Source organism: Psittacula echo, assembly GCF_963264785.1.
Source record: "Psittacula echo genome assembly, contig: SCAFFOLD_74, whole genome shotgun sequence".
NCBI lineage: Eukaryota > Metazoa > Chordata > Aves > Psittaciformes > Psittacidae > Psittacula > Psittacula echo.
In genome coordinates this window covers 1761-13221 of record NW_027664199.1, presented here as the reverse complement: position 1 = coordinate 13221, position 11461 = coordinate 1761, and the positions used below count along the sequence as shown (strand labels likewise).

The 11461-nt window shown below is 52.8% G+C and overlaps 1 protein-coding gene across 1 annotated transcript; it reads right to left on the bottom strand.

Moving 5' to 3' along the window:
* Positions 1-242: 242 nt before the first annotated feature.
* Positions 243-8622, bottom strand: LOC308232679 (hydrocephalus-inducing protein-like). The gene is made up of 4 exons (XM_080639907.1): positions 8535-8622; positions 7908-8072; positions 4989-5141; positions 243-444 (listed from the first exon to the last, which is right to left on the bottom strand). Exons 1-4 carry the CDS (start codon positions 8589-8591, stop codon positions 322-324), a joined length of 498 nt encoding a protein of 165 aa, XP_080496033.1. The 5' UTR covers positions 8592-8622; the 3' UTR covers positions 243-321.
* Positions 8623-11461: the final 2839 nt, after the last annotated feature.

Below are 11461 nucleotides of genomic sequence, written 5' to 3'. Positions count from 1 at the left end.
GGCCATGTTTTGCTACCACCAAGTTGGCTTTACGGTAGCCATGGAACTCAGAAAGCCTCAGCAACTGATGGTGGCGAGCACGGAAAGCAACTGGTGCTGCCATGGTAACTTGTGACAGGAAACCAGGTTCTCAAAAGCACTTGCTCATTTCCTCAGGCAAATGTCAAGGGGCTGCAGAAATGCCCCGATGGGGGGGAGCTCACCTGGGGGGTGCTGCAGGAGCCTTCCAGCACTATCTCCGCTGCCTGGCCGGGCATCAGCTCTGCCTTCAGCGGCTGAAGCGTAAACACGGGGCTGCAGGAGGAAACCTTGCCCTTGGTGTTACTGATGGGAGGGAGATGATTGCGCCGCTGAAGTGTGGTGCCACCTTCTGTGCTCCAATACAGCAGATGGGTGCGTCGTCCTTTGTTTGTCATCTTGAAGCGGTAACAGCAGGGATCCAGGCTAGAGGAGAAGCAGAGACACAAATTGGCAGGGGAGCTGCTATTTGCCAGCGGTCACCCAGCTTCAGCACCCTGAGGGCACGACCTGACTGCACACTCGGCAACAAAACCACCTCCAAGAAGGCTGACCGAGCGCAAAGCTTCACCAAAAGACAGACCTTGGTTGCCCCTAGGGTTGTCACCATCCAGCAGCTGCTCTGCTTGCACCCAGCAAGGACGAGCTTCATGAACAGCCTGCCCTAGATGCAAGTGGGTGGAGGAACAGCCTCGCTGCCATTCCACCTTCCCGCTGGGAGCTGTCGTTCATGCCCCTGAGGCATCCCTTAGGGAGCATCCAACTCTCATCGCCCCCAGCCTGCCACCCTTTGGTGGCAGCTCTGCAGCAGACAGCAATGGCAGCAGCTCCAAACTGAGCCCGCAGGCAAACACATAAAGGGGGGCAGAAGACAGCTACATGAATCACATGGACACTGTCTCCTCCATTGTGCAGCCAGCTTGTGGCTGCACTGAGCACAGCAAACTCTGGACAAGCACCAACCTCCCTGCAATGTCCCTGCTTATGGGGGTGGCTCGTGGGTGCGTATTTTACCTCTCCAAATCTATCCCAAGTACGTGAGGTAGGATTAACCTGCTCTCTCTACCCCAAGAATTCAGGTATCGCAGCACCACGGACCCTCTTTGCAGCCAGAGAAAGGAAGAGGCACCCCAAGAAGACTGTTCTTCTTGTCTGAGGAGGTCCCCACCACAAGGCAAACAGCACTTTTTCCTCCTGTCTTTAAGAACATGCCTGGTTTCAGACACACACATTGGGACCAGTGAATCTTCTCCTTCCAGCTCAGCAATTTCAATTAAGACTCTTCATTTATCCCACTCCACCTCAGCAGACTTCCACACTTCCTCTCCCTTCCAGACCTGGTCCTGTATCCAGCCTCGCTTGCCCGTGCCTTGGGAAGCAGGCAGGAGAAACCAGGAAAGCGCCACCATGTCTAATAAAGAGCAACCGGGCACGGAGTAGGGTAAAGGAGCCAACTGGGGGGTGACACAGGGCAAAGAAATTCTGCTGCTCCTCCAGGGCTCCCGGGCACAGGGGAAATAAACCGGCACCATTCATTCAGTCGAGGAGCTGCTAACAAGCTACTGCCCAGGCTTGCTGCTGCTGGGAGATGATACTCCAGAGGGAATGGGAAAGCGAGCAACATCACTGCAAAGACAAACACGTTTATACTTGTAAGGCAGCATTTCCCAGATGGAGGCTTCCAGGACCTGCTCCTTTCCTCCAAATCTTTGTTTGATAAAGTGAGGAAATAAATGGATTATGACTAAAGACAACTCAGCAACAATTTAGCAACTGGTCTCCAGCTTGGTGGCTTTTCAGAGCACCTAACGACTTTCCAATGGCCAGAAAATGTTTCTAAAGGAATCCCTGTGGCTTCAGGGAAGCAGAGCCAGGACCTTGAGCACTCAAGAAGCTTGAGGGACTGCAGCAGACCTCCTCCTTGCTGAGCCCATGGGGAAGCAGGAGCCGAGAGATTCCCCACCTGAAGCAGGGCCCCAGGTTGAGCTCCGGGCCAAAGGGTTTCTCAATGACAATCGTGGTGCCAACGCCAACAGCCTGGACAGGGATGACGTAGGAACGACTGTTCTCAATGAACAGCACCACCTCGTCCTTGAATTGCTCCATGGCATCCAAGTTTGCAGTCACAGCCAGAGACACCTCGGCCATGGCAGGGATCACTCCCTGACTGGGTCCAATACTCCAGCACGAGTTTTCGCCAGCCTGGAAGACAACCAAACACTCATTTAGGATGGAAACCACGGACCTGGCTGCCACCAGCCAAGGGCTGCCCAGCCAACACGTTCACACCAAGCCAGTGGGTGTGAAGACTCCACTGACATTCATGTACAACCTCTCTGATTCATGCTGACACAGGGCAGCTCGCTTGGAAAGGAGCCCTGAGCGCTCTGCTCCAAAGGTGAATCTGCGAGGCTGCTCCCTGACAAAGCTCATTTATCAAAGCTTGGCAACAAGCCGGGCAGAAAATTGTACCCCAGAAACTATTTCTGAGGAATGAGGATGGCGGTCTCGACGGAGCCGGACCTTCAACTCCCTGGGGTGACCCAGCAGAGCCCTGCTGGGCCCGGCCAGGCCAACAGCCCATGCCAGGGGAGGAGGATTTGCATCCTCTCCTCATTCTTTCACTCAGCATCTGCTCTGGCGCAAAGGGGCAGCACAGTGCAGTGCTGAACAGGACACCTGCCAGGGCCACAGGGCTCTGCCCAGACACATTCTCTCGGGTTTCTAGGTCAGCTTCTGCCTGCACCCAATCCAGCCTGTGTCCCAGAGACAAGAAACCTCTTGGAGCCACGCTACAAAATCCCCCCACTTTCAAGACAAATACCCAACCTCGGGCAACATCTCTGCTACTTGCTTATCCTTGAGTGCACCGGAAAACGATGCCATAGCTGTATGCACTGGATACACAAAGACAGTAGCTATTTCTGACCCTGCAGGAGCTTCTTGTACTATTGGACGTCAGAGCTCCTGAGTAACCACTAAGGGTTGGGATCCGTCACTTCAGAAGTTCACCACGACAATCAGAATCTTATCCCAGCACAGACGTCCATCGTGAATAAAAGCTTCCACAATTTGGTTACAATGGACACCAGTGTGCATTTGATGGATGGAGGGCAGGAGGGAGGGAGGGAGGGAAGGAGAGAGGGAGGAAGGGGCAGATAGCTGCCCTGAGGGATGACTGCGGAGACACCACAATCAGTTCTCTTGAAGCTTCTTACAGATGATTCATTGAAGTGATCTGGTCACTCTGGCCTTGCACAAGTGACAGAGGAAGCAGAACTCCACATTACAAATGCAGCTGCGTTTGATCAAGCCACAGCTCTAGCAAAAGCCGTAGCTCTAACAACACCATTCCCACCTTGTCAGGCTGACCCATTGCCCTCGTAGGGCTGCTCATGAAGGGGAAATAAACCCCCTCCTGCACCAGCTGGGTGCAGAGCCTTCTCCCAGGTGGTTCATCATTCCCGGTGGGGGGGAACCTCTCTTCTTCATTTCAAAGCTGCTCCTTATCCACACAAACAGCCAGTGGCAGGAAACAGCCCAAAAGCACCCTGAGCCCTGCAGGAAGTGGAGATCAGAGCCTGAGGCTGGCTACATGCTCCCACCACCAACCGGCCTCCCCCTGGCTCCTCAGCACAAGCATGAGGACCACTGTGGTTTAGCCTCTGCCCGAGCACCATCAAGGGGATGTTTTACGGAATCAAGGGGCAGAGCTTTTCTCCATTTGTGTTCCCTGTCCACAGCTCACCCCTCCATGATCGCATCTGCCAGCCCTGACACGCTGGGGAGACCAGGGACACCACTCTGCACATCACAGCTCTCCAGGACATGGGTATGGCTTGGCCAGCTGCTGCCAACCACAACGTTTAATAACCAGACTCCTCCTGCTATTCCTTTGGGAAAAGCTCTCAGCTTGCTTCTAGAAACACAGCTGCCTTGAAGACTTCTAATCCTCTGTAATTCAGTTGCCAATAGGCACAGCACAATAGGACATCTTTGGTTTCCCCTGACGAGCAGAGTTAACAATTGCTTTGGTTACCAGCAAGTTAGAAAGGGCACTGAAGGAGGCAGCTGCTGAGGGCACTGGGGTGCTTGCTCTTTGCAGAGATGGAAAGCAGATTTGTATGGTGCAGACAAAGAAACCTGCCCTGGGAATCTCCTGCTTCGAGGTTCTATTTAACCCCCAAAACAGCAGGAAAAGCAGCAGGAGAGAAATTCAGCCCCCTCCTCCTTGCCCAGGGGGCTGAGCCCGTGCTCTCACGCACTGCTGGATGCTTCATGCACAGACACAACCAAGTCCCCAGCGACACGCCTGCGTGAAGCAGCTCCAGAACTTCAACAACCCAGCCTGCAGAAGAACAAACCTCCTCTGAAGCCCCTCACAGACTCCCCTCTGGTGGGGAGCACCCCCCAGCCCCAGCACATGAGCCCTTCCTGGCCGCATCAGCCCCTGTCAGAGGATCCCACAACCTCCTTCTGCTCCGCAGCCTTTTCCACCATGCGGCCTCCAGGAATTAAACAGCCTCTGTCTGCAGCCACATGCTCTACAATGTTACGGAGCCCACAGGCTCTGTAGGTACGCAGCCCTTACAAGTCTACTTCTGGGCAACAACACAGCTGGTTTGACCCCCAGGAGCTGCGAAACCCACTTCACTGTAAGCACCTTGAGGACAGACCTCTCAGTTCCAAAAAACAGACTCTCACAGCTAAACGCCCTCCACAAAATAAAAGGGAGAACTTGCAGAAATGAACTCCTTTCTGCTCAAACAGCTCTGCAAACTCTGTTTTACTGACGGGTGCCCCAGCGACAACTGCCCCCAGAGCCAGGCTCCTCTTGCTGCACTGGGATGGAACAGCTTGCCTTCTCTCTCAGACAGTGATGTGGAAATGTCGCATAGAAATAAATAATCCAGTCACAGGCTGCTATGGGCCAGTCACTTGCACTGGCAAACAGCCCCAGCGACACTTACCATCTTTGCCGAGAAGGATGCAGGGATGACGGACTGATTGGACAGGTGGAGGCTTCGGGAAGCATCTTGCAGAACTTGGATGCTGCCAAAATTTATCTCACTTGGGTGCACGTGGACAACCGGTCCTTCTCCAGTGCTCAATAAATGGATTGTCTGCTCCAGGAGCCAGGCAGGAGAGAGAAAAAACAACACGGAGAGTTTAGAATGACTGGACAGCTCTAAGGTTGCTCGTAGGCTGGGGCAGTTCTGACTCTTTGAAGCTGTCGGTGTTGTGAGGCTGAAACAGGAAGGCTGGAGCAAAGGTGGCACCTGGAGTGGTCCCTGCGGATCTGAAAGCCACAAGATCCCATTATGAGGGGACACAGAACCCTCATCTCCCATGCACGCTTTTCACACCTCCTCCATGCTGTCAGCTCTCCCTCCTCTACCCTGTGCCTACATCTGCTCCTTGTACTGCTCCATCATGCCATAAACCACCATCTCTGATAGCTGCGGCTGCACAGCCACACTGCACAGGAACGTCTTCAACCTTCCCAAAGCTTCTCCTGTGAAAACCAGCACAGGCTGGAAGCAAAGCTCTTCAGAGCAGAGACCATGCGAGTTAGTTGCCTCTCATTTGTGCTTGTCTGCATTCCTGGTATTAGTTAGTTATTGCATTGAGACATTAATTATTAATGGCATCATTGCGCACTATTTTTTTCTGTTGACAGCCTGAGACCCAGAAGTTTGTTCCTGCAGAAGTGGCACAGACTAGTGGAGGAGGAATGTGGATCCTTTTGCTAAACCCCCTTCTCACATCACTAAAACCAATGAGAATTTATCCAGTCTGGCTGGATTTCCCCAGCTCCAAACACCCCAATGCTTAACCAGGCTCGTAGAGCCTGAAGAAGAGAAGGCTCTGGGGAGACCTTAAAGCAGCTTCTAGTGCCTAAAGGGGCCAACAAGAAACCTGGAGAGGGGCTTTGGGTAAGGGCCTGTGGGGACAGAACAAGGAAGAATGGCTCTCACTTGGCAGGGGGGAGATCAAGATGGGATCCTGGGAAGAAGTTCTTCCCTGTGAGGGGTGGTGAGGCTCTGGCACAGGTTGCCCAGAAGAGCTATGGCCGGCACAGGCTGCCCAGAGGAACTATGGCTGCCCCATCCCTGGCACTGTTCAAGGCCAGCTTGGATGTGGCTTGGAGCTACCAGGTTTAGTGGAAAGCGTCCCTGCCCGTGGCAGGGAGTTTGAACTGGATGAGCTTTGAGGTCCCTTCCAACCCAAACCAGCCTCAGATGCTGTAATATCTTGCTTTCTGCAATATACGGCAGCCACTCCCCTGAGCTCGGGTTTGCACCAGATGATCCATACATTAGGATTTGCCACCAGCACAGGATGCGTAACAGGACAGCGGCTGTTCTGCTGGCCCAGAAAGCTCTGGAGGAGTCAGCTACCGGGGAACTCCTGAAGCTGCACTCAAGCCATAAGGCAGACCTAGAGAAAATTAACACCCAGAAACTCCCATCTGTGCAGGCAACACCCAGCCAGGTTTTGACCAGCATTTGCTGGCTGCGAGCAGCAGCCGAGCACAAGAGCAGCGCCTTGAGGATGGACTGACGGGGCACAGGGTCACTCAGTCCCATGTGTCGCGTCTTTAGGGACAGCCACGATCCTCCAGCTGAAATGCTCACCCTTTGGGCAAAAGATTGACATGTTCACCTCCACATCAAAAGGATTAAGTTAAGGTGAACTTTGAAACTACAAACTGTTTGCCCAAGGGTAAAAGCTGTGCAAGAAACCAGTAGTTAAAAAGCAGCTCACAGTTAAACAACTGGTTATTCTAGTGGGGAGAAACTTTCCTCTTCAAGGGGAATGTTCCTTCTATATAAATAGAAGGTGCTCATAAGAGCAACTGTGGTCAAACTTCAGACCACCAGCACTGCCTGGCCTTCCTGTTGACTGGTTTACACGCATATCCACAACAGGGTGGAGTGGAGATACTTGGCGGCATCCAGGGGGTTTAGTAGCAGCATTTCCCTTCACGTTAACAAAAGTTTAAATCCCTACAAGCACTTTCAAAATGTCAGCCTTATTTTCCGTTGCGGAAAGCTTAAGGTTCCCAGCAATCCTCTGATATCCTCTTTCATGCTCCAAGATCTGACAAGACATTTTCAAACCGCTGCTTCAAAAGTCAGTATCATTTTCAAGTTTCATTAGCTGGATTTGTTCTCAGTTTCAGCCACATGAAGCCAGGAGACTACAGACACCATCCCCTTGTCTACATTCTGTTGTCATTGCTGCTGTTGCAAACAACTTCTTTTAGCAGGCTTCAGCCCAGGAAGGCTTTGCCTCATCCACTTCCAAGCTTGGTGGACAACCAGAGACTCTCTGCTCCAGATGCAAGCGGTGTGGAGACTCTGGTATCCTCGGTGGGGCTTTTGGCCAGGAGATCTGATGGATGGATGCTGCTCACACATGATGGACCTGACATGATGGACAAAGCTGCATTCCAGCTCTGGAGAGAACATCCCTTCGGCACCATTTCCAAGACAGCGCTCGCTGTAGCAGGGTTCAGGGTATCCCTGCCTGCTCCTCAACACAAGTTCTAATGAAGCAGCAGTTCCAGTTCAGCTGTAACAAACACAGCAGAGTACAAGAGCCAGGGACTGCTCTGGGTTTCAGATTAGGCTTGTTATCCTGTCTCACATACCCGTAAATAAATGCTGTGTCAGACACTTCCATACTGACACATGGAAGTGCCAGGCACACCACCTAAGCGGATACCAGCCTCCCTCTTCTCCAGGCATTAGTGTTGCTTATGCCATGAATCCCCTTTCCTTGTAGACAACAGCCACAGATCATTTTCCCTGGAAGAACTCCTGTGCGCTTTACACCCCACCAAGACGAGAGGCACAAAGGCACGCGTCTGCCCCAGCACTCACCAGTGGGGATTCTTCACTCCCAAACACCGCAACACGAGCAACGGTGTCCTGCTTTCCCGTCACCTGGACTTCCAGTGTGAACGGGATCTCCACCGAGCTGTGAGGCTGGATAATCCCACGGGGCTCAGGGCTGGAGTACCACACAGCAGCAGCATCCTTGTTCTCCTGTAAGCGACAGAATCAAACACGACTTCAGAGTGACCTTTGAGGAAACTTTCAACTCTTTAACGTCTATCACAACGGCAACTCACACACACGTCTAAAAACCCCTAGGAGAAAGCCAAAAGGCACAACTCAAGATGCAAGACTTGTATGGGTTCAGCATCCTGAGGAGGTCCAAAAGCTGCTGCCTCCACAACCCCCCATCCCATGCTGGCTGCCTCCCTGCACCAGCTTTTAACAGCCCTACAAGTTCTCCTGCATTGAAAGCATCCCGAAGACTAGAATATAATCTGCTTCCTGAATGAAGAGTTTAAGCTGCTTCCTGAAGTTGACATTCAGGTAGGTTCCTGTTCCCAGCAAACCTTTAGGGTTGAATACAAACCAGCAACATCTTAACCAAACCTGTTTTTTCCCTAACAAACCCCTTGGTGACACTGGAGGCAAGAGGCGGATGCGAGGCCAAACCTGAGGAAGAGCCCAGTAGCAGCCTGGAAGGTTGCTGTCGTTCACAAGCGTCAGCATCTGCTGATAAGGGACTTTGAGAGAGCATCGTCCAAACGTCACAGCAGGGTGGAGCACTCGCAGCGGGGGAATTACACATCTAGGCAGAGAGATGCGCAAGAGGAATTAGGTTCTGAGACGGTGTTGCTTACTTGTTTACTTCTCAATGAGCACCAAATGGAGCGTGACCCATCCGTCACTGTCAAATAGACATTTAATACCCCTACAGTGACAAATAGCCTTTAATTTCTTTTTACTCAACAACCTCTTGCAAAAGAGGGGCAGACCCTGAGACTCAGCATCACAAAAGCTGCTCAGTGCCCAGGCAGAGCACGGTGCCCTGTCCCAGATCAGCTTTGCCCCTCCTTTGCTCCAGGAGGCTTGCAAGGACCCTCCCAAAGGTCCCAGCAAGGTATGAGCTCTGAGGGAGCTTTCCCACCGAGGAGCAGCGCTCGCCAAGGCTCCAGGAACACCAGACTCCAGTGTCTCAGGGAAAACACCGCTGTGTCCCAGCCTGAAATCCAGCCCTTTACCCCAGCAACGCACGGTACAGGCCACCACCTGCCCTGCACCGTGAGTCATAACCCTCTCCCGGGCCCTGTGGCTGCCTTGGTCCTTCCCCCACGGGTCCACACACCAGCTGCTCCCATTTGCACTTGTTCTACACAACTGCAGCCCAGGCACTGACTGCACAACTCTGCCTGGGAGAGGGAACAGCACCCGTGAACTGCATCCCTCTTCTCACTGAACTGACACCCATCGCAGCACGACAGGCCTGAATCTGGCTGAAGCAAGAACAGCTTTTAGCTTAACTCTGAGCTTAACATCAGTGCTCAACAGAGCCAGAGGGAAGCAGAAAAACCTGAGCTCACCTTCCACACCAAGGACTGCTTTGTCTTTCATAAGATCTCGCCTTTACTTTTCCCTCACCGGTCCTGCCCTAAGCCCCTTGCCCATCTGCACGCCCCCTCCTTAACTGAGACAGACAACAGCTTGCAGCAGCTGCTCGCTGTGGCCCAAACCAGTGTTGGATTCTGGTCACAACCCAGCACAAGTCCAACACTTGTAGGAAGGAGCAGAGGCGGCCCTTTGAAAACATTACATCTCAAGCCCCCAGAGCAGGCCAATAAGGAATATAATCACAGTTCCCTGTAGGAAAAGGCTCTGGGCCGTGCCTGTGGCTGAGCACACGTGCTGCTCATCATGGACTGCTTTCCATGCACTGCTGTTCTCCTGTCTAGCTGGGCAGAACTAGCTCACTGAGCAATGCTCCTCGTTTGGAGCTGGAGCCAGCCAGCTCTATGCAAGGCAGCACCACTTGCTTGTGGCACATGCACAGGGAAAGAAGATGGGCTGCAAGGGAAGTGCTGGTACCTGGCTCTGATGGGCAGTGATGACACCTCTCTGCCAACACCATCCACATCTACCACCAGGGCCAGCTTGTATCTCTTCACGGTGTTGGAGCACAGGGTGACCTGGAAGACAAGAGCATCAAATACTTCATCACTCCCAAAACCCATTGTCCATATGCAGTGCCCTCCAGATCTTGTTCCACAGTAAGGAAAGGGAGGATTTAGTAGATATTAGAAGATGAGATATCAGGAAGAAGTTCTTTCCCTGTGCGGGTGCTGAGACCCTGGCACAGGCTGCCCAGAGAAGCTGTGGCTGCCCCATCCCTGGCGGTGTTCAAGGCCAGTTTGGATGTGGCTTGGAACAACCTCGGCTGCTGGACGGTGTCCCTGCCCATGGCAGGGTCTTGGAACTGGATGAGCTGTAAGGTCCCTTCCAACCCAAAACAGGCTAGGATTCTATGATGTTTGCCTTAATTCTTCTGCTGGTTCATGTGTAGACCACAGTCTCTGGCAGTAACAGAAGTCTTTGGACAATATCTGAATTACTGAATACACCTTGTGGCTGCCAAGGCAGATGTAGAGCCCAACACTAGCGCCCACCTCTTACTCGCATGACGCTGAGAGCCAGCAGTGCTAAAGCTCCCTCAGCATCACTGAAGCTCCGGCTCCACCTCTGAAGCACGCAGGGCTGGACTCTTCCCATACCTGGATATCCAAGTGTCCCTTGGAGCAGACGGTCCCTGTGAAGGGCCTGATGGTAAATTCAGCTGGCTTGTTGGCACCTCGGGCTCGCTTTCTCCACGACGGACCAGTGCTGTCTGACACCTGAGCAAAACTGGTCACGCTGGGTGCTCCCGAGCCGTCCCCAGGAATGCGAAGGTTGAAGGTGAAGGGCACCGAGGAAGTGTTAGTGAGGCGGCAGCACAGGGTGCGAGGAAAGCCTGGGAAAAGGACACAACAGGAGTTTGTTATCCCCTGACTCCTGGTGTGGACATCCTGCTGTGATAAAACTGCACTTGGAGTTTGCCTCCTTTCAGTGGCAATTACAGCTAATTGAGAAGCTCTGTGGGGAAGTCGTCGTCAATTAAGTTCCCTTTTACCCTTGTAACACAGAAATGCCCACTCCGTGTGCTGCTGAACGCCACAAGTGTCTCTCCCTAACTGTGAGGAGCTCTCACCTCCCCCAGACCAGCACAAATTCCTTCTCAATGATGACGCTGCATCCAGAGCATTCACTCTGGAAAGTCAACCCAGAAAAGTCCCTGTGAACCCCACAAACTCTCCCACAGTTTTCAAGAGGTAAAAGCAGTAGCTTGTCATCAAAGAGATGATCCAGGAAAAGAAAGGAAGGATGAAATTGGGAGCCACAGCATGATGCGGAGCACTCTAAAGCACCTCCTCCAGATAGGAACCTCGATGCATCTCCTGGTCTGGGACAGCCAAGACTGAGCCCGTGACAACTCACAGCCCACTCCACTGGAGGCAAACCTGATGCTTGCTCAAGAACAAGCAGGACCTCTGTCTCACCCTCCCGAAGGA